The 23,763-nt window shown below is 43.9% G+C and overlaps 1 protein-coding gene across 6 annotated transcripts in view; it reads right to left on the bottom strand.

Moving 5' to 3' along the window:
- Positions 1–23,763, bottom strand: part of LOC138545302 (FRAS1-related extracellular matrix protein 1-like) — a 1,530,918-nt gene that overhangs the window by 1,338,580 nt on the left and 168,575 nt on the right. For all 6 annotated transcript variants that reach the window (XM_069642060.1, XM_069642059.1, XM_069642062.1 and 3 more), the window contains one exon: positions 6,859–7,491. In XM_069642060.1, coding sequence (XP_069498161.1) covers positions 6,859–7,098 — 240 coding nt within the window. In that variant the 5' untranslated portion in view covers positions 7,099–7,491. The remainder of the gene's footprint in view (positions 1–6,858; positions 7,492–23,763) is intronic.

Genomic DNA, 23,763 nt, shown 5'->3' with positions numbered 1-23,763 from the left:
TAGCAAGAATCGCCATTTTGTTTTCTAACCATTGCTCATTGCTTTCTGTTCGTATTTCTTCTACATTTTCTGCTTACACTGCTCAACTGTAAAACATTGTCTGCACGTAAAAGGACAAGGCCGCAGGGCCGCGAGGATAACAAGAGTTCGTTGAAACACAACGTAGGCAGTGCCAGGAAGAATGCCCGGCTCCCTCCCGAATGTAGCCTTGAAGCAGAGCTGCAGGGCATTTAATCATTTCGCAGCTGCCAGCCAGTCTCGTTATATGGTAGAATATGTTAGAATAAAGCAGCTAAAGGCTTGAATTATGCTCTTCTTACGGCCCCCCTTTGCTGAGCCCCATTAGAGTGTGTTGGCTCCCAGGACACGAATAGCACCTCATAGATAGCAAGGCCTGGAATGCAACTCTCCGCCCGTATGTAGCTCGCTTCCAAGAACAGAAGCGCTGTGTTCTGTTCAACAACTGAAAGATGCCTCCGCACTCACAAATTGCAAATTGTTACTAGAATAGATGTTCGAAGGTGTCATAGTTGTCGAAAATGTCCATCATCACACCAAGTTCAAAGAAACCCAATAAGGGGGGTGTTAAACATGTCATAGCTGATTGTTTGATATGCTTTTTGTATATATGTAACTGATGTACGTAATTCACTCTCTTGTGTCCCTCGAGGTCTAGAGATACACGTCGCGGGGCGTGAGACAGAGTTGGCCAACTGAGACTTTTGCTTTGCAATAAACCCTAGCTTTGGGAATACAACCTCGTGTCTGGCGTATCTATCATGTGTGGTGACTCACCTTGTTTCCATAGACGTAAGGGACCCCTAGGGGCCCCTTTCAAGACCACTTATTTATGGGTGTGGGTGGATCCATGGGGGGCAGTGGCTGTCCCTTTTGGCTGCTGCTCGCCAAAGCCCTCATGTACCTCATAACAATCTGATCCTCATTTCTAATAACTTTATGTGGGTTACTTGGGTACAAGAGGATGCCAGATGCAAACTTAAAGTTTACAGGTAGGTTTATTCCTTGTTTCCAGATACATAAGGTACGTCCAATGTAAAGCAAGTAATGGGTGACAGACCACTGGCCACTCACACCCTGCCAGTCTATTACTTCTTCTGCAACTGTCACTCCTAGAATCTCCACTCACACACCCAGGGTTCCACACTGACACCATAGACACACAACACCCAAGGTCCCATGACATGCCAGTCCAATCCATCTCCAACTGTCATGCCTAGAATCTCCATTCAAACCCCAAGGATTACACGCTGACCTCTAACCACACACCCAGGGTTCCATGACATTAATGATCGAGCTCATCATCCCAATACATACAATCACTACAGCAAGCTCCAGCAGCCCGTGAACCAACAGAAGGCAATGACCTGCATGTTTGAGAAAGGGCCAATCAGGAACAGGACAGCCCTTGTGAGGGATTATAAAATGAGAGGGAAATCAGAGCAGAGTGCGCATCCTGTGAGGAAGGTTGGCAGTGCCTGGGGCAGTGTGCCAGAAGGAAAAGAGATGGGCAGGCTCCAACAGCCTAATGCTGAGAAGTGGGTATCTTTGCCTGGTTAAGACGGTGAAGTGGCTGGTTTTCCAGATGTCAGGAGTGTCTGAGTACATGAGAATGGAAGAGCTGCCTGGTCTACAACCCATGCTTGCGGGGGTCATCTAAGGACCAGAAAGTGTGCCGAGCCCCAAAGCTAACCCCAGTGACACCCAGAGGTGAGGTAGGAGATAGTACTCTCTCTGTCCTTAGTAGAGGGGGAGAATTGTGATATCCTGAGGCCTAGGAGGGAGGATTGCTGTGGAGGCTGGAAGCCAACACCCATGAGAAAGGCATTTTATAAATCCTTTAACCCAAGGACTATTAGAGGCCTACAGTGAATCCTAATACCTAAAACCAAGGTCTGTTAAGAAGAAACTAGGTAGGTGTGAAGCCTGAAATCCAAGATCCAGCAGGGATCATTGTAAATTCATAGAAAACTAAGGAAGTCTGTTTTTTTACTAGAATATCAATGTACTTTAAGAACAGGATTTAAGAATAATTTACTTTGGTCAATTCATGGAGCATTTATGTTATTAGTTTATGGTAGGTTGGAGACCCAACACCATGTTTGAAGACTTTGCTGCTACATCGTTTGTATTTCCGTTGTGGCCTAGGAGTGACTGAGACATATAAAGATTGTGCATAAGGTTTAGACAATCCGAACCAGAGTACCACTTACTTACTTTGATAGCCCATCCTGTCACTGTTTCTTTAATAGAGAACTTCCTTTAGGGGCTAACCTATGCTCCACGTTGACAATCTCCACAGTTAAGTTAAGAGGTATAAACTAGATGAATAGGTGTGACAAGGGTTATTGTCTCGAGTTTCCCACAGAGCCTATACATTTTCACATTTTCTTATTGTTTAGTGCTTCCCATCCTATTTCCCATAGGCATTCCACCATAATAAAGTTTAGCATCCGAGACGATATTTTGTCTATAACTAATTCTACTATTTTTTAGGGCTGCAAACTGAAATGAAAGCCTTGATCACTGCTTTGGTATCAAATGATTCTTTTGATTGCTCCCCCTCCCCCCTCGCCACCTAATAATATCTCTTTTTACCAAACTAAATAGTGCAAACACTGTGTGGCCAGATATCAGACGTGATGTGCGATCCCTCTTCTCATAAGACATCCACATGCTCCCTTCAAATTAAGCACAAACATGTAAAAACTAGCTTAATGCGTTCCCAACATCTAGTCCTCAAGCATGAACTAAACAGCTTGGTTTCAGCATAGCTACATTAAATACATTTGAATGTGGACAATCTATATGGGAGCTATTTACAAAATGAGAGTGGTTATCATGAAAACCCAGTGTGGCTCTTATTGACCAATGTTAAGGATTTCAATCAGGCACACACCCGGGTCTCGCCTAGCATGTAGTGCATAAATGAAATACTTAATTTTTATTGTTTTCTATAAGTTCAATATTCTGAATGATATACCACTCATATCACACCCGTCTCAAAATACCCCCCAAGGTCACACTGGACCAGGAATCAGGCTATAAAGATTTATTTATTTGTTTTAAATTCAAATCATATATATATATATATATATGTGTATAGATATAGATATATATGTGTATAGATATAGATATATATAGATAAATAGGGCATCAATCACCAGGCAGTGACAATACAATTCAAAAATAAGTAAAGCAATTGAATTAACTTATAATAATGCAGAATAGAAAACACAGGAAAAAACAGTTCTGGTTTGTGAACAGATAGCGTTTAGGTTAATATTTCCCCCTGCAAAGTTCTTTAAGGCACAAATGAGCAATCCTACACAGATGTCAGTAAGCAGCAGGTATTCAGGAATGAAATGCAATGTCTAGAGTTTGAATGCAGTTTCCCTCCCCACACAAGAGAGAAAACCGTTTTTGGAAATTGACATTTAAAATGACAGGTGAAAATGGCTTTGTGACACAATGCAAAAAGGGTAAAAATGCTTAAATTGATCGAAAATCCTATGAGCAACACTAAGCAAGTCCTAACAAACATGAGCTACAAGATAAACAACAGTACACACTTTAGATCAGAATGGAATGGTAGAAACACTTTGGATGATAAAAAGAAACGTGTAGAAATTTTGACAATGTAAATTCGCAGCAAAATGTCACTACGCGATTTTTTATATAAATGAGTCTAATACATTGTTCTGCGATGTGTTGTGGATGTAGCTAAGGGTCTTAGGCATCAGTGAGAGTTGAAATTATGTTTCTATCTATAAAATTCAAGAAGTTATAGAAGTTTTAGTGAGAGGTGTTTTGAAAAAATAGGCGCAGAGAAAAGCAGAAATTCGGTTTCCCAAACATGATAGATTGGTTTTATTACATTATATTAATGACTATGAAAAAGAGAATGTCACCCATGAATCTCCAAGGTTACTCACGGCTGCTCGTAACTCGTCACGTGTGATACTCTAGTTTCCATTTTGTATGGGAATTACTTTACTGAATCCAAATCACTTTAATGAGACAAATGAAAAAACATCAGCGCAAGAATGGTTCTGACAATACTAGGGTTCTGAAGTTAAAGACGGGATGGGTGGAGATTGGGATAGGACAATGCATATATACTATGGGTCACTGTTTTTCCTGTTGATACTTACAGTACACTTTACTTAAGATTGGACTGTCAGGGTTATGGTCATCGGATCGGGTCTACCGCCAGCAGGGCACTTCTGGAGGGATCAGTCAGCTGGGCAGTTCTGGTCAATTTGGACAGTACCTCAAGTGGATTTGGAATGGATTGGCCGTTCTGGTCACGGCAGATTAGAAGGATGCAAGTTTCAGCAGGCAAGCCTTAATGGTAGCAAGCCAGACTGGATCAGAATAAATTTCTCTTAAGTTTGGGATGGTTTAATTAATTTGGGCCCAGCTAACAAGAGTTCAGCAGTGCTAAGGCCTGGATTTTGCAAAGAAGTCTGGAATCAGCTGCAAGATGAAGAGTTCTGGAACAAAGTACTGCACAGAAATCTGGATGTGTTCAGGAAGCAGTGTGTCTATGTGTGGTGAAGTTCCTATATTTATCCTACCAAATGACATCACAAAGTTATTGGTGTGGGCAGAATTTCAAAACACACCCCCACGGCTGTGAGTGGCCAAAGGCACTTGCCATGTTCTGATTGGCAGTCAGACCAGAGCTATCATCTTTATGATAGGATGTAGGAACTCCCACATTGATTTTGACCAAAACTTAACTTTTGCACAAATGTACATTTCTAAAATTATGTCCCCTGATAAAATCGGACACATACAGTGCATATTTGATTTGTTATTTTCACATTCGATCCCCATCTCTGTGAGAGCTGTCTTTGTCATCCTATAGAATTTAATCAATTTTAATCAGAACAATTTGAACTAATAATTTCTAATTTAGTGCCTATCTGGGCGATTATCACTGGCGCATCAATATACAATCGTAGACTTGCAGAATAATAGATTTGCTACAATTAAAGGTTTTCCTGTAACTTTGATTCCTTTAGGTGGTACAGGGTTCATTAGTGTCTTCAAAGCAATGGCCTAAAATTAGGTTAACATCTACCAATTTTTAGATGTATCCTTCTTCATGTTACACAGTTAAAGAGCTTCAAACTTTATATAAAGATTTAAACACCAAAAGTTAGAGGCAGTTTTTTTTTTTCTTTGTAACTTCCCCTTCACAGGCAACAGCTGTCACATTCCTTTGATCAGGGTGGTGTGTCCCCTTTCTTGAGAGGGAAGCTCCCCTGTAGAGATCAGTAGGCAGCTGCCATTGTTCTTGGCTCAGCCATAGACGAAAGGCTGCTGTGCTCTTTGTTGTCAATATGCGGGAACCTCAAGCATCCATTAAGGCTTCCTGTAGCAGGATGTGTCAACTGAAGTGTCATTTTTCCCAGGCTGGGCATTGTCAGGTCAGAATTAAGTATTTACTGAACTCCAAACTGGGTTACTTTAAAATTCACTTTAAGGTCATTCCTTTGAAACATACAAAATAAGCACAGTTTATAAGGGGTTTGGATATTTAAAAGAATTAAGCCCTTCACAAACATGCTTTAAATAGGCAAATTTTGCAATTTCTTCAGGAAAAAGAAACACATTTACACTGGGTTTTTACATCTTATTTTCTTATGCAGCACATTCAACTCAGCATTATTCTGTCTTTGAGTACTGGAAATTGTCTGCATCTGGAAGTAAGTATTCAGCTTATGCTTGGAGTCTCCTCTGCACAGCTGAAATTGATATGTTGCCATTTTTATCCGCATTTGTCCTGTGTAACTGAAAAAAAATTGTTGCTGGATTGGGGTTTCATAAAATACCTTTCTTAGCTGCTGTCAGTCAGTGAGGAACAATTTTCTCTTCTGACTGCACTGGATGATCTGTGGTTTCAGCACACTTTTCGTTTCAATAGTTCACTTGGAAAATAACTACATTGAGTGCCAAAACAGCACTTTGAAGGTTGCAATTGATTGGGAAAGCTGCATTTTAAAGTCATTTCCGGACTTTACCCACTTCTGTGGCCTGGCTTAGCACTCACTGTTATTCAGGGAGTCCTGTTTTTACACCAACTTTGACTGTGTGGCAAGGTGGTGCAGCCTTTTTATGATTTATGAACCATGCACAGTTTTGCAGATTTGGTGCACACAGTGGTTAGCGCATCCATTTTTGGCTGTTTTCTTTCCCCCATTGGCAAAGGGGTGCAGTGGGACGCATTGGTATGGGTAAAAATATCCCACAACAACCTTGGTTACCCTAATGGGATGTTAAAATATGGACATGAAATTTAGTATTTAATTATCTCTGCTTACGTTCAAATTATCAGGATTTCCACTCCCTTTGGATCTGCACAATAATAAAGTCTGTTGTATGTGCTAGTTAAACTCAGTGTGCTGTCCAACACACCGCAATTGTATGTTTGCACCCATTCCATGCCACAACCCGGTCTCAGTAATTTGGTTTCAATCGCACTGCTCTGACCATTCCATTCTATCAAAATACTCCACCTCCAATGACCATATAATGTATTGTCCTTGGCTTTTCATTTGGGCTAGGTTTGCACAAAATCAAGTCATTAAACTCAAATACATATTGTTAGTATAAGAACTATTACTGTATATACACAATAGCAATTTAGAGGAAAGACACCCATCTACTCGGAAACTCTGCATATATGTAACAAATATTTCTACTGCAGAGTTAAAGGTCTTGTATAATTAATACATATAAATATTACTGTACTTTTCATGATGAACACCAGCATTGGAACTGCAGATAAAAGTACTGAATCTTGTGCCAAACAGTTTTAGTAAGTCCTACCTGAGGTGTGAGCCTTCCGACACGCTGTGTTGTTGGTTCATTCAAAACCACCTCCACCTTGCAGGAGTCTTTCTCTGCAGGGATGTTGAATTTCAGCTCCTTTTCTGATAGGTATGCCATCTGTCCTCGCCCAACGCTTATTCCTTCATTCACTAGAACAAGCTGAGCGGTGTCGATTTGCCTGAGGTGCACGAAAGAAATTAGAACAAACTGCACAAGGAAAGAATGCTTGACATTCATCTTTGATAATTGTTCTTTAGGATTATCCAATTAATAAATGATGATCCCAGTAGACACTCTTGGCATACTTGTACGATGCCCTTTATTCTTAACAGCAGCAGGAGAAGTTGCCTTCTTTGTATCTTTCTTCCTGGTGCAATTAGGCCGGAAAATGGTACCTTGAAACCCAAAAAAATGGCCTTGTGTTTTCAAAATAGTCCCTCTGGAAAGATTCTTACTTTGTTTCCATCAGGCACATAGGTAGTACATCTGTGAAGTTTACTTGTTCATGAGCAGGATCCAGACACCAGTGTCAATTGAATGAGACACCAGTGTCAATTGAATGAGATTCATGCTCAGGAACTCAATCAGACCCAGGCCATCTTCTCAATGGTAGAGCATGCCACAGGATATCTAAAGAGAAATGCAAACAGTGATTTAAGAGTATGAAGTCAAAAAAGTAATTTGGTATGTTAAAATAGGATTCATTGATTAATTATGGCAAAGATTCTAAATAACGTGCCTACATTTTCGTTCAATGCTATTGCAAGTAGGATTTTTTTGTTTTCCAAGTCAGTGATTGCAAAACATCAACCAGGAGCAATCAAATTCTTTGGCACTTATTTTTCTGAAGAAAAATTGCATTTCTTAAATAAATACAGAATCTTTAAAAATTGCCTGATTGTATGCACTCGGTAAATGATATTTAGATTCCTGTCTGCACCTAAAAAGTAGAGAGAAAGTATGCAGAATCATGAGCAAAGAGACATGCTTCAAAATGGCATGCTTTCTCAATTGTACAACTTCATTTCCAGATAATCTAGGTTTTTTAAATAGGTTAAATAGGTTTCCCTAAAGAAGTTCGAACAATTATTCTGCAGATTTTCCTCCAATCCTTCAAGAAATTTCAAATGCCTCTAGTCACATATCAACATTTTGTCTTCCCGAGAAAAACCTTTTTCAGGATATTCACAATAGCAGCTACCACAGATATAGATCAGCAGGTATGCTTTTAGTAAGATAATAACATTCAAAGTTAACTCTGTGCTACCACTTAGTGTAAACCACACATTTTCTATCTCAATTTTACCTTACTTACCAAAGAGGGAATTACCCCTGCCCTCTCCTAACCTCCATACCTGACCTCACCACTGCCGTGCAAAAATGTAATGCCATTTTGAAATTCGTACAGTACTGCTTTTTACTAAGAAGCGCCTCTAGAGTAATGTTATCTGATAAATATATATTTTGTCCCACACATGTATTCATCTTTGTTCACACCCTCAGACACTGGGTCACCATGTGTTCCCTCCGTTGTGCCATTGTACAAACACCCTTCTGGGGAATGCCACCGCCCTCTGTACATGTGTTATTGGAAATCATTTCTGATCAAACCTGACATCCCTGTTCTTCTAATAAATGCAAATCAAAATATTGTGCATACTCCTGTGTCAAAGGAGCAACGCGGGATACTACATGAGCCTGCCCCATAACCATTACAGGATTTAGAAATTAGTTAACAACACAAGACTACCTGAGATCTAAAAATTAGAGTTACAGGCATTAGTGGAGACTGAAGACATGGAAGCATAGCATTCTACAGCTGATAAGAGAAGACCTATCCAGTGCATCAACATAGCAATGTTGGCCAGGCGCTGGATAGTTCTTACCCGAGGCCTGATAGTACACTGATAAATTAGTAAAAACCAAACAGCTAGCAGTACATATATTGACGATGTGAGGCAGGGAATGTTCGGATTCTGGGAACCAGTGGTTAAATGCATTGTGTGTCTTTTGAAGCCCATTTACAGTTTCACTTCTTATGTCTGGTTTTTAGTTGTCTTTCTGGTTGTTCTTTGCCTCATCTTTCCTCTCTCATCTCAAGGCATCATCCTTCACATGTTCTTCAATTGCAATTTCCTTTGTTCTTCGTACTCTGTACTAAAATCACATTTACATTCCATTTCTCTTCTAGCCTCTAAACACTGGAACTTGCTTCCACCCCCAATAAGGGCTACTCCCCTTTCCTCTTTTTACTCCATATTAAAACATCACCTCATGTCCTCTTTTTTATCATGGACAATTTTAGGTTTATCTTTAACAAGGCCATCACAATTGGATCCAGTTCCTGGGGGTGGACCAGTGCAGGACGATCACCTGGATGGGGGGTCTTCAGGAGTAAGGGCCTTGAGGGAGTGGAAGTGGCACACCGTAGGGTGAGTCGCGGTATCCCCTTTCCTGCAACACCTTTTCCCCATCCTTCTAGGTAGGATACTGGGAAGATCAAGCCCCCCCTCCTTTCTGACACAAATACTTTCTCACCATCAGTTAATCGTGAGCAACAACGGAGTAACACCAGAGCCTTATACCTGACATGTCCCAACACCTTAGACAGGCAAGGTCAGGCAATTATTAATCATTACACACACCTGACTCCCATCACACTTCCCCACACGGATAAAAGGCGGAGCACGAAAGCATACTCTGAGCAAGGAAAAACACAAGAGTAGCAGCAGTTCCAAGATGGCGATATAACACAGGGAGAAAGGCAGTGAGGCCGGAGAGGGTTGCCAGGAGGGAAGTACCATTGACCTCTAGAAACCACTATCTATACGAGCCTTGAAAAGTGAAAAGCCTAAGACAACGAACTGAAGCTGAGCAGACCAATGCTGTGCATCAAAGGTATCTGGGGCGTTCCCGGCTCAATAACCCATACCGGGAGGAGCGATTGCCACTGTGGTACTGTCCTGGGCTCCTGGAAGAAAGCCACGCCAGTAAAAGCAGCACAGCCGGTGAGTTGGAGAAACAGATATGAAATCACCCTATGTTTGAATCAAGGTTGCAACATTGTATGAACAATTCTATAAAGGACTGTGTTTGAAGCGCATGTGTTAAGAGGCGCAAACAACTGGAAACTTAAGGAGTGAATGAACTGTTGAAAGCTAAATCGGATACCAAATACAGAGTGTTCTGGCGCCGAAGGGTGTGCTCATTCGAAGGTCTCTGTTGGGTATTGACTAAATGAGAAATACGCGGTCAGAAATAAACTTTGAATCAAAGTGGTCCTGCGACGGGTCCAACAAAAACCTGTGCACTATCGAAAGGCTCCGATAAGTATAAAGTGAACTTACAATTGGTCCGAGTCTGGATGAGGGAGACTAGTTCAACATAAAGAGGGATCTGTACCCCAGCTGAGGTGGATCCGGGGTGAACCGTGAGTCACCCGAGAAGTAATAGTTTTGGAATAACAAGAAAAGAGGATCTGAGCCCGGCTGAGGGGGATCCAGGAAGAAACCTCCAAAATCATAGGAACTATCTACTTTTTTGTTTCGCACATGAGGCCCTCTAAAACAAGAGACTTTGATGGAAAAGAGACTTGAGCACAGAAGGCCCTGATATTGGAACTGTGATTAAATCTTTGTACCGCAGACACCGGAGTGTGCGCTTTGCTCAGAGTGAATCCTCCTGCGCCGTGCAGAAAACGTGGGAAAGGGAGGCCAACAGCCCAAGTATCCTGATTATCATTTTGTGAGCACTTCTTTCTTTTTCATGAAATATACCCCACACTACATGTAACTAGTAGTAAGGATTGGCAATCTTTTTTGTTTAGTATAGGCCCTCTTTGTTTGACAACTCCACTAGGACTGCATTCTTTATTATTTGATGGTCGTAGCTTGCTCCCATCTTAGATTTACGTTTGGATAGGCGTTTATCGCACCTCCTTGAAAGTTCAATAAACACCCTTAAATTGTGGTCACTTATGTCTGTCTTACTTGATACTATGCCTTCCTTACACCCATCACACACACACTTATGTTCTCTTCTCTCCAGCCCGGATTCACCCTTGCTAATGACCTGTTCCCCATCCATAACCTGCTCACTTGCTCCAGCACCACCGTCCTTCATCAGGTCCTGCGCTCTCCTTTGCTCACCCACATGGTACAGCTGCTCCATCACACGCACAAGCACCCCTGCTCATGGAATCTTTCCAACATCCTTCTCGACCTTCACCCTCTTATATTGCCTGCTCTCTCTGCACTCCCACTCCACTCCCCTACAGTCTGATCAATGAGCTCTTTGACTTATTATTTCTTATGGTTCTGGGAGAAAGCAGTCTCTTGTCCCAGAGAGATGCCGTTGCTGGGATTTTAATGAAGATAGCTCCTATTTAGTCCACGTTATTTGTATTTCCTTGAGTAATAATGTACTTTAGCTTCTTGCTGGTGCTTCTTCTAGCAATCCTCCCCTTGGAACTGATAATCAGATTGTTTTATTGGTTGGCTACTGGTCCAGCCCTCTCCATCCACCCCCAGGTATTCACTGGATCAAGTGATCAGAATGACTCTCCTCCTAATGTCCATACCGTTTTTTTAGTCCTATGTATTGCCTCCTATTTGGATGTTCTACAAAAGATTTCACTGTTGTAATTGGACTGGAGAGAGTACTCACACAGTCAAATGATTTCCAACACAGAAGACAAAACTGTTCACTTTATAATACATCTTTGATATTGTTAATTGAAGTTTTTATTCTAAATCTCTTTCCAGAAGTGCATCGTGAATTTGGCGTCCATACTTGTTAGTTTTGTCAATTCGGTAATGCCGATAATGCTACTTATAACCTGAAACTATCGGCATCGGAAGTGAAGATAGGAGAGCCATGGGATGTAAAGGAGGGACATACAACCTATGTGTTTTTGGCTTTTTACCCATCTATTCACCACCTTTGGCTCTTCCCAAACCTCCTCCACTCCCTGTATCAGTTTCAAACTAGCTTTCTGCTTTTAAAGGTATTCCATTGTTATTCCTAAGCAGTCTTCAGATTGTTTAACTGCACCTGTAAACCAGCTCTTGACATGATAAAAGTACACATTCAAACAATTGTGGTAATAGAAATGAGAGTTGCCCCAGTATTGGCCACAGCCCCACCTGTTCCCCATCACAATCACAAACGGAATTATACGCGGACAAAGGTGCAGTAGGCCATTAACAAATCATTAAGAGACATGCAGTTGCCGTTAAGAGTAGAATGGATAGTGGAACAGAAGCAGGGCAGCAGGGTTGCAATTATGCACAGGTAGGGAATGATTAAGTGGTGACACACACATGAATTACAAGTAGCAGACATGAAGAAGCATGTAAAATAGTTTCAGTGGCTTACAAGGGAAACACACATGTGCATGAATGACAGGTGCAATTAGCTACTGTGCCATTTGCTCACATAACTGTTACTCTCACCTGATATCCACAGGGACGCCACTCAGCCCTGGCTGGAAGATAAGCTCTCTCAAACCCTCTCCCTTGATAGTGTGTTGGACGTGGATAGCGCCTGCAATACAGGAGAACTAGATTTAAGGCTTAAATGTCTCTCTTGGATTGATTCCCACCTCCCTCAGCCTCGAATTCCTCCCTTAAGTCTAGTCTCTCTCCTCACCTTAATATTAGTTATGGTGTGCTCTCCATCCTGCGTCTCTGTGCAGGGGAGCGTTGGAGGTGTGGGGGTTCGGTGACCTAGTTGCTTCACTGGTGCGTTGCCTCGTATTCAGGTCCAGGCTTGCTGTGACTCTGATTTGCTTGATGAGGTAGGTACTACTATTTTACCGTTTTTTATCTTCCCCTTTTCCTCTTTTGCCTTTTTCTTGTTATTAATGTTCCTAGTTGCTTTCCCTCAGATGAGTTGAAGAGCTTTGGCATGTATAGGAGGAGAATCCCAGCAAGGTAAGTGAATGCGTGGTGCGCAGTGCTTTCTTGCCTTTTCTTTTGCTAAACTGTGCCTGTGCCGCTTCCTTTGCAGGTCGTTATGATGTTCCGGGCCGCTGTGATGTTCCGAGATCAAGGAGACACTGCACCTGGTAAGTGGTTTTCGGTGTCCTTACGTGGCCGTGAGCGAGCGCTCACTAATAATGTCTCTCTGGCTTTTTCAGGTTGCTGCAGCATTCTGAAGATGGATGCAGCATCATGATGAAGAATCCCTGGATCGCGTGTATTCAGGTGAGCAGCTGGTGGTAGTTTAAAGAAGGAAGATTCAAGAACAAAGCCAGGCTGCTACTTACAGGTAAGTGCTGAATATTGGTGTTCTTCTTCCAGATACAGGATTCAGCATGTGGCAGGATGCAAGAAACACCGGAGATCAGAACTGGACACGGTGAGCATTACGCTGCTAACTGCAGAATAACGTGAAGCATGTGCTGCTGTTTAGGTGTGGCTTATATAGCCCAGGTAAAGTAGTTCCAGGTAAAGAAGTCCCAGGCCCGGCCACATCCAAAACACTAGACCACATAGCTCAGTTCTTTGGAACTGAGATATGCAAGTGCCTCCATGTTAACTGAAGGCCCCAATCCAAATGTTGTCCTTCACATAACAGTATGAGCCTGGTGCCAAAGGCACCAGGACTGGCTCCAAGAGAGTCCCTGATGGTGTTTTGTGGCCCTTGAGGCCACAAGGCCACAATGGAAGCCTGTGACCTGGCCCCAACAGAAGGGCTGTTTTGGCCAGGATGACCAGGGGCATGAATCATGACAGCACTCCCCCGCCCTCCCCAAAGCCCCTCTCACGGTAGTTCTTCTGCCTGGCCCTGGTTTAGTTGGATGATTTTTGATGGAAACGTTTTACCAAGCGTGGTGCGTGGATGTTCTCACTTGGTTCCCATGTTCTGTCCTGAGGACCATATCCTTTCCAATCTACTAAATAATATAGTTTAGATCTAGTGTATTTTGAATCCAGGATGTCTTTAACTTCAAACTCTGGTTCTTTGTCTATCAGTACTGATTTTGGTGGTATTGTAACTGGAGTTCCAGGGTGCACAGGTTTTAGGAGTGATACATGGAATACAGGATGGATCTTCATGTTTGGCGGCAGGGTTAGTTTAACAGCTACTGGGTTTATTATAGGCTCAATGGTGAAAGGTCCTAGATATCGTGGACGAAAGGTACGGGTTCCTTTTATTGGCACATGTTTTGACGCTAACCAGACATCGTCTCCAACTTGGTAATCAGGAGCCTTTCTGCGATGTTGATCAGAGAATTTCTTTTGTCTTTCTTTAGCTTGAAGTAAATGTCCAGTTGCCTCTTTGAAGGCTTGAGTAATGGTTGTGTATAAGGTTTTCACCACTGGCATCTCCAGAGCCTTGGGAGCATCTAATTCAGAGGTGCGTGGATGCCTACCATATAGGGTACAGAGAGGAGTTTGTCCCGTGCTGGAATGTAGGTAATTATTATAGGCATATTCTGCTATCCATCGTAAATCCTTCCAACCTTCTTCAACTTGGTGTAACATACAACATAGGTATTGTTTGAGTGTCTGGTTTGTCCTTTCTGATTGGCCATCCATTTGGGGATGATGGCTGGTGGATAATCGAATATCAATTTGGGCCATTGAATAGCACTTCTTCCAGAAGCTAGATACAAATTGACTACCTCGATCTCAAATCAGGACAGAAGGAAAACTGTGTATTCGTACTATATGTTTGAGAAACACCTTCGCCAGACTGGATGCATTTGGAAGACTGTCGGGGTGGTTATCCCGGGGTCGGCTGAGCCGTCCGCGGACCTCCAGGCTGAGAGGCCCCAACTCCTCCCGTGTTCCCCAAAAATGAGTATGAGACACACACAAGAAGCAAGGTGGTTCTGCTGTTTATTAAAACAACGGCAGGGATGGGTCTAGGATCGTACGCGTCCGTCCAGACTCTCAAAATTCGTGGGGCTCTCAGGCCCTTTTTGCCGCAGTATGACGCGCTACTTGCGTCACCTGGGAAAGTTAGCGAAAAAACCTATTGCCACTCCGGATTGGTTCCTCGAGTGGTAGGGTTAGTATAGTATACATATAGAGAGCAATATTAGTGGTTAAGGATGAGTCAGGTGGTATACTTGGGTTGTCCCTTCTATTAGATATTTGAAAACTGTTAAACGAAGACCCCTAATGATTGGCTAATGTTAGTGGCATCAGTGATGAGTGCCCCCATGTTCTGATTGGTCCTCCTGCGAGCCCCCCAGTCTGGGACCATCGTTGTTCCCAGCTCGCAGTGTACCTGTCACTAGCAACAATGTGTAACTATTTGTTTGTGCAGACAATGTGCGGGTTTGCTCATAGGCCTGAGAGCAGGCCATTCCAATCGCTGTAGGTGTCGGTCTAGTCATTTCACTGTTGCAACCTGTGTCCCAGGCGACTTCTTCCTCGTGGGTCTGGCACTTTGTCAGGTCGGCTTGGTCACGTGTGGAGAGACTGTAGCTGGGGCAGAATTCTGCACATTTAAAGTTGTATTTTGCTTCTGTGTGCTTGGCTTCGCTTACAGATGTGACCATGGCGCCGGCTGGTAGCATACGAGTTGCAACATCGCCTCCTTGGCTGTGAGCTCTCGCTGGGCTCGTTCTGCGTGATCAGCACTTGTACTCTCGCTCATACAGTGTTCATGGCGGTTCTTGCTTGCGGCCTACTTGGGCCTGGTTCATGGGTGGGGATGTGTAATGCACGGCACCTGTGTTGTGGTTTGACATGGCTTCATAGGCAGTATTACGTCTTCTTTATATTCTCATCACGATGCGAGGGGTGGCAGAAGCGTCAGCAAGCGTATACGCGAGTGTTATATGCGTCTTGCGTTTCTGCATTACTAAAAAACCTATGTGAAAAATAATAAAGATGCGCGTCAGTGGGTGTATCCATCACCTACGTCATAGCACTGAATATATTCTTCGTGTAGGTTGGTGCGTGTGTGACCAGTGTGCATGGTGGCACGTATGTTCTTGGCAGTTGGCTAGGTCGTTATGGCATCTCTAACGATGTGGGTGCTTGTTGTTAAGGTCTTAGTCGAGTTCATCCATGCCGCAGGTGTCGGCTTGAGTAGGACAGTCTGGTGGGCATATCCTTATGTTCTTGAACCAGGGTATTTTGTCATTTGGTAGATAGACGAATTCATCTCGTGGTGGGTGTCTGGGCCGCGATCCTCTAGGCTATGGTCGCGAGGAGATTGGGGGGAGCTTTTTCTCCCATTCTCCCACTTCAGTCCCCCCTCTGGTCGACTTGTCGACCACAAACATATCCTTTTCTTTATCTCCTCTTACTCTCCATATTTTAGTTACTCCTCCCAGGTGTCCATAGTGGTTGACATGGTCTTCAAATGACCAGTACATATAAACACAGCTCCCTCCCGGTTTGCAGTATACCCATCTTCCAATATAGCTCCTCGGGTTTCTTGGGTTCTCAAGCTTTACAGATGGTGGGTCTAAGTGATTGGTGATGATCTGTTTGCGGTATTATCACGTCGGTGTGCTGGTCATCATCAGTTGGCATCAAGGGGTGCATGCCAACCATTTCAATCATTTTGTCTGTAGTGCGTGCCTTCCTGGCCTTCCAGAACCTTATTACAATCAATACAGCTGCAGCCAGTATTATGCATCCAACTATTATCTTCAGCCCGTCTGACTGCCATGATGGCATCCATGACCATAATAACGAAAACCAGCTATTATCCTTCTTTACTCCTTTACTTTCTTCCATCATCTTGGAGTGCATCTGGGCCAGTTGTCATACTGCTTCAGTAAGTGTACCATTATCTGCATCGTTAGCAGGAATAAATGTGCAGCATGATTGTCCTATTTTTGCACAAACTCCTCCTTCCATTGCTATGAGAAGATCCAGTACATATCTGTTCTGTAGTGCTACCATTCTTACCACTCGCAGCTCCTCTTTTATGGCATTGAATCCGTTTACTGTTGAATTAATCGTAATCATTAGTTCCCATCGGGTGATCTGGAGCCATTTAGCGTTTGCATAAGCTTGTAGTCCTGGGTGTATTATTGACGAGAAGAACATTGCAACCCTGCTGAATAATCTATGTTCTGGTGGAATAGAAGTGAGTGCTGTTTCCGACCTTCCCCACAGGTAGTTTCCTGTCAGGGGTTCTCCTTGTCTCTTTATCCTTGTTAGGACGTTATTGTTGTTGTTGTTCTCTCCCTCCTGTGATTGTACGGATCTCCTCTTCCTCTTGTTTCCTTCATCCATTTTGGGGAAATTGGCCATGTTCACATGTTTTTGGGGCACCACTAGTGATGGTACGTTGATGTGTACCATTGTGCATATACCATTCCACAACGGAGGCAAGGTGTGATTTGCCTTATCTCCGCAGGCCCAATAGTGATCCATTATTACTGCCATTCCAGCACCCCCCTCTGGTAGTTCTAACATGCTTCCACAGTTGTTGTTATATCCCACCTCCACATCTCCTCTGTGTTGGTAGCATAACTTGGGCGCGGTCAGCAGTAGTATGCTTATTGGGTCTTCATCCTTCTCCATCCATGTCAGCATGGGTACGTATTTGCCCCATGACGTCCAACATCTGTCGTTGAGTTCCTGTATTGTTGTAATATTTTGTGGTCGGTAGCAACATTGTTATCATGTTGCTACCGACCACTCCTATTTCACATTCATTCTTCATGTATACCTTCCCTGTTATTGTTATCATTGGCCTTTCCCAACATCCTTGTATACCAGGAACTTCAGTGGCGTATCAATCACATGGTAGGTATTGTAGTGTTATCTTCTTCGTTTCTCCCTTTTCAGGGCCACTCGTCATGTATCTGATCTTATGGTAACTCAAATATGACTTGAGGAAATTGTTTTCGTATGGGTATGTGTCTCTTGTTTCCCACTGCATTCTTACCACCGTTCCTTGAAATCGTCCTTTCGTTTGAAATAGTGCCAGATATACTATACATCGCGCCGTTTTTTCCTGTATTTCTGTGGCGACGAACGTCCGTGAAGCGCTCATGGCGTATGGGATCAATGAGCACACAACAGCTATCTTCTGTTGTCTGCTTACCAATTTGGGTCATGTGCTGGTACCACATGTTGTTTGAGACGTGTGCTGAATCTGTTATGTAATTATCAATACCTTTGTTATCAGTATATGTGCTGCGTTTAACTCTACTTCCCTTATCCGTAGGGTTGCTAGTACCACCTGACATCATACCTGTTGCAGCCGTGGGAGGGGGCATGTTAGTTTTGGGTGCAGCCATAATATTGATAGCATAACTTTTATGCCATACAGAGGCAGCCAGCAGACCAGTGATGACCAATACTCCTGTCATTTTTATTACAAGAGCTAGTCTCACCGGCATTTTGCTCTTACCTTGCTGCAGTCCGGCAGCTTATTCTTGCGACGTTAAAGGTGCCTGCCGGAAAATCCTCAATACGCTTGTTATTATTGTTAGTCGCTGTTATTGAGCTCTCCCTATCAAGTAATCGTTCAGTGCCCAGGCGAAGAGCTCTTCAACGCTAATCTTATTGATCTATCTCTTAGAGCCGGTAAGTGCTCGTGAAGATGGGGAAATGATTGTTCTATGGCCAAAACAAATGCGGTGTAATATACGCGTACCCTTCTTTTTAGGTACTTTGGTCTTCTTATATGATATACAAATTAGTGTGATAGGGCTTCAGGGGTGTTATCATCCGTGGGCAGCATCTACTCCTGGGCAGAGCACTTACTTATTTTCTAAACAATACAATTATACACGGTACCTGCATGTGCAAGAGAAAAAATAGAGAAAACATACAAGTGTTTTATATGTGTGTGCAATACCCAAGTTTGTTATACAACGTCCTTCAATCGGGGGTGACCTTAGAGGGGAGGGGGCTGGGGCTCAATTGGGCTGAAGTTTGTTTACTTTGTGATCTCGTGACCATGGGATGGGCTGTGGGCAAGCGTCCAACGTCTATGGCAGTAGTTGCTTCTCAGGAATCTGGGGAGTGATCAGGTGTAGTGACACTATTGTCATCAGCTGTGGTCGATGTCTCCTTCTCTGTAGCCGATGCTGTTGATGTCGTTGTTCTTCCAATGGCCCTGTCGTTAACGCTAGGGCGTGTCTGGAGTTTGTAGATCTTTACGTCGTGTAGGTGATTCCAGGCACGCTTATCCTTCAATTTCACCACTCTGGTAGCTACCTCTTCTACCAAATGAGGACCAGTAAAGCGTTGGCCGTTCCACTTTCTATTAAAGTTGCAGAGTAGCACATGGTCACCTTTAGCAATAGTGCATAGTCCTTCCTTTCCCAGTTCCTTGTTGGTGTCTTCTTGTTGAGAACTCTTCGATCCGCCCCGCGTGCGCTCGAGCTTTTGAGATACAAACGCTACACTAGTAATCACAGAAGACACATATTGATACATTTCGTCACCAAGAACAGTTGCAGTGTTTTCATGGTCCGTGAATGCTCTTGATGTAGGCGTTAGAGGAAGGCGCGTTTGACGTCCTGTCACCACCTCGTGGGGAGTGAGGTGGTGGTCAGACCCTGGCCTATTCCTTAGCTCAAATAGAGCCAGCGGAAGACAGTACAACCAGCTCTTCTTGGTTGTCTGCTGAATTTTTGCGATTTCTTCTTTCAATAGGCCATTCAGGCGTTCACATACACCGTTGGCCTGCAGGTGGTATGCACATGCAAATTTATGTTTAATACCCAGCAAGGACGTGATGTTCTGAAACATTTCATTAGCAAAGTGTGGGCCGTTATCTGACCGCAGCACTTCGCACACACCTCACCTAGGGAAGACCTCTCCCACTAAAAATGTAGCTGCTCTGAACGCATCCACGTGTGAGCAGGGACCGGCCTCGATCCACCTGGAGAATGGACATACCACTACAATCATATACCTATGTCCTTGACATACATTGATCATATCAACGTAGTCAATATGAATGTGTAGGAAGGGTCCCTCTGGCCGGGGTATAGTACCTTTTATCACTTGCAGCGTGTGACCGGCCGTAAACTGTTGGCATGTGAGGCAATTGCTGATGAAATTTGTTACATGGGAATTTAACTCGGGGCAGAACCAATCTTCCCTAATTCGTGCTGCAATTACTTCCTTTCCTGTATGTGCTGGATGATGGAGCTGGGCCAGGGAGGTGTTCAACAGTGCCAATGCCATGACCACCTTTCCGGTGTTATTCTGACGCCACAGTGCGTCAGTTGGGGACATTGTACATTCTCTTTTTACCCATAGTTCCTTTTCTGTCATTGGTGCGGCTGCCTGTAATTCCATTATCTGTGTTGTGGGGAGATGGGTGTACTCTTCCTTCATCATCATCTGTTTTGCCATTCCCCCCTCTCCCTCTCACTCTGGAGGGGTTCCATATTTCACCAAAGTATGCCGCATGCTTGGCATGTGCGTCTGCTGTTTCATTCCCTTTCGAGATATGGTCGTCTCCATTAGTGTTTGCCGGGCATTTAACAAAAGCTATTTCTTGGGGATCATTAATTACTTCAATTAATTCTGCTAACAAAAGGGCATGTTGCACTGGGGTGCCATCAGCTCTCCTAAACCCTCTTCTCTGCCATTTTATCAGCCCCGAGTGGACGGTTGACGTGACATATCCGTAATCAGAATATATAGTAACTCTTTTGTCAACGCTTTCCTTCAACGCCAAGATCAGTGCAACCAATTCCGCTGCTTGAGCCGAATAATGCTGTGGTAAGTGCACGCATTTCACCGGGACATACATCAAATCTTCTGTCATTTTTACAACTGCTGCCCCAGTTCTCCTTATCCCATCACTTTGGTCTATTGTTGATGACCCATCAATGTACAAAATCTCTCCACCCTTAAATGCATCCTCTTCAAATTTTCTAGTGCACGAGTACGTTTCGATAGTCTGTGTACAATCGTGAGCATAATCACCTTCCTCAATAACTTCCGCTATAAATCTGGCTGGGTTAACTGTACTGCATCTGACAATTGACAATTCGGGTCTAGACAAGATGATCTCATAACCTGACGCCCTCTGTGTGGTTAGTGTGGACTTAGGCTTATTCAATATTGCAAATAGTGCATGCTCCACAAATAGTGTGGTGGGGCACCCCATTGTAATCGATGATGATTTCTCCACCGCAAATGCAGCTGCGGCGAGACTCTGTTCGCAAGGGAAATGTCCTAGCATGACAGGGTCCAAGTGACCGCTGTAGAACGCTATTGGCTTGTGTCCCATGTTGGTTTTCTGAGTCAATACTGCTTTCATTACTGCTGAGTCGCAATGCGAAAAGATAAAGAACTGTCGTTCATAATCTGGGGTGGCTAGTACCGGAGCAGTGGATATGGCGTGTTTCAACTCGTCAAATGCCTCCTTCATTTCCCTTGTCCATCCCAATGTTTTGTCCCCTTTGTGTGCTTCTCTCAATGCCTCAAGTAGGGGTCCTATGTATGAGCTGTAGTCAAAAACCCATGCTCTACAGTAGTTGCATAATCCCAGGAACTGCTGCAGTTCCCTCACCGTTTGTGGTTGTGGCGTGTTGGATATAGCTTGTGCTCTTTGTGGTCCAATCTTTCTTCCGTGCTGGGATATTAGTTGACCAATGTATAGTACCTGTTCCTGACAGTACTGTAACTTTTCTTTGTCTACCTTGTAACCCTTTTCAGCCAACACTGTCAGCATTTTCATTGAGTCCTCCCTGCACCTTTTCTCGGTTGTGCTGCAAATTATTATATCGTCAACATATTGCAGCACCGTACTTTCTAATTCAATGTTTCCCAAGTCCATCTGTATTACCCTGTTGAAAATTGAGGGTGACTCGCAGTACCCTTGTGGTAACCCGGTGTGTTTCCATTTTGTGTTCCTGTATGTGAAGCTTGTCATGTCTTGTGAATCTGGGTGCATGGGTATTGAGAAAAAGGCATTTTTTAGGTCAATCACGGTGAACCGTGAGGCCTCTGCCGGAATTCCACATAATATTGTGGCTGGGTTTGCTGCTATTGGGTATTCTGCCTCTACAATGTTACTCAAGGGTCGGAGGTCCTGGATAAAACGCCAAGACCCTCCTTTAGCTTTGCGCACTGGGTACACGGTCGTGTTACATGGTGATTCTGATGGTACCAATATGCCATTATTTATCAGGGCCGTTATGGTTTCGTATATGCCCTCATCTGCCTTTTTTGATAGTGGCTATTGTTTCACTCTCGGTAGTATTGCACCCTTTTTCAGCTTTATTCTTACTCCTCCGATACTCTTTATGCAGCCCATGTCATAGGGACTGGTGGTCCACAGTGATGCTGGAACCTTAGCCATATCTTCCTCGTAGAATGGAACTGGGGTAGATGCGGGTGCCTCGAGTGCCATGGCCATTTTCTGTGCCACTTGCTTATACGTCACTCTTGGCCATATATCTACACTCATCATAAATACCATCTCACCTTCTTCCCTGTCTTCTGAAAAGAGCTCTTCATCGGACACCTGGGTGAGCCTGCATCCCTCAGCCAGGGCTATCAATGCCCTCCATGCTCTCCCTTCCCTGTCTTGGGCATGTACTGCGATATAATCAGCAGTTGCTATAATACTCTCGATGCTCACCGAAATCACTTTCCCTTCTGGTTCATTGGCTGGTGTCTCAGGCCTGAACAAATATGCTGCTGGCCTCCTCCAGATCTTTCCTTCTATTCCTGGCATCCAGGCAAATGCCATGTCTGTTCCGTACTGGAACAGTTCTCCATCCACCAGCTCAGCTCGATCTACTGTCTGGCCACAGTACGCTTGCAGTATTTGTCGTGCAGTAAGCATGTTTATTCCTGGTGTGGAGCAAATTATGCCATTCTCAGTGAAGGAGATTGTCATATTTAATCTGCTCATTATGTCCCACCCAAGTATGTTCACTAGCGACTTCCCTTGAATACAGGAGCGGAACAGACATGTCATAATCTCCAATAGATAAGGAGATGTTATCAGTAAAGGGAACCAACCCCCTAGCCCCAGAAAATCCTTGGGTGTTCATGCCTCACCTGACATTTTGAATCTACCCTCCCTTATGCAAGACCTGGTTGCCCCAGTGTCAACAAGGAATGATCATTTTTTGTCACCTATTGTTACTTCAATGCGTGGTTCCCCCACACTATTAGGTGTTATCGACAGGATGGGACACACCAAGGACATATGTGGGCTGTCCTATTGTGGGTATAATGGCTGACCGCTTCCTGTGTAAGGGTTGTGTCCCAGGATAGTCACCCTTCCCAACTGTGTTTGTTGTAGCTGTGTATCGGTGGGGGTTAACTTATGGTCCTGTATTTGAGTGAGCTGTTGCACTGGCTGCACTTGGTGTTGTTGTGTTATTGCCACCTGTTGTTGCGGTAGTGAATATGTCTGCAACTGTTGTTGTGCTGCTAATTGCTGTTGTGTGCTGCTCTGTTGTAGTCCCTGTGGTTGTTGGTAACCCTGCTGCTCCCTCATAGGCCCTTGTCCTTGTTCCCCCGATGCTGGTGGGGAGGGTCTCATTCTACACGTACGCGACATGTGTCCTAACATCCCACAGACCCACCATACAGGTGGTTCCCTGGTCTGCCATGGGAAACTTCATGCATTATCTTGGTACCCTGGTTGCCCATTGGGGTAGAAACTCTGAAATCCCCCCCTTATTGTTGTGCAGGTTGGCCATATCCCCTCCCCCTCATCATTCCTCCCCTTCCCCTGATGTTGCTATAATATCCATTTCCTGGTACCATATACCCTCCTCCTATGTTAGTCGTGGTGGGGGTGGTGGCATCTGTTGTGTTATAAGTCGTGGTGATTGTGGTAGTGGTGCTATTTGTAGTTGTGAGGGATCCTGTGCGGCCACTACTTGCATGGGGTTTGGTGTCACTGTTGTTGGTGTAGTTATTAGTGCTCCTTCCATTGTATACTCGGTTAGTTTTTTCTGCACTAATTTAGCCTCTTCCGCTTTTC

The sequence above is a fragment of the Ambystoma mexicanum genome, chromosome 1q, assembly GCF_040938575.1.
Source record: "Ambystoma mexicanum isolate Mex_15411 chromosome 1q, UKY_AmexF1_1, whole genome shotgun sequence".
NCBI lineage: Eukaryota > Metazoa > Chordata > Amphibia > Caudata > Ambystomatidae > Ambystoma > Ambystoma mexicanum.
Note: the sequence above shows the minus strand (reverse complement) of the source record. Positions and strands in the feature narration are given on the sequence as shown.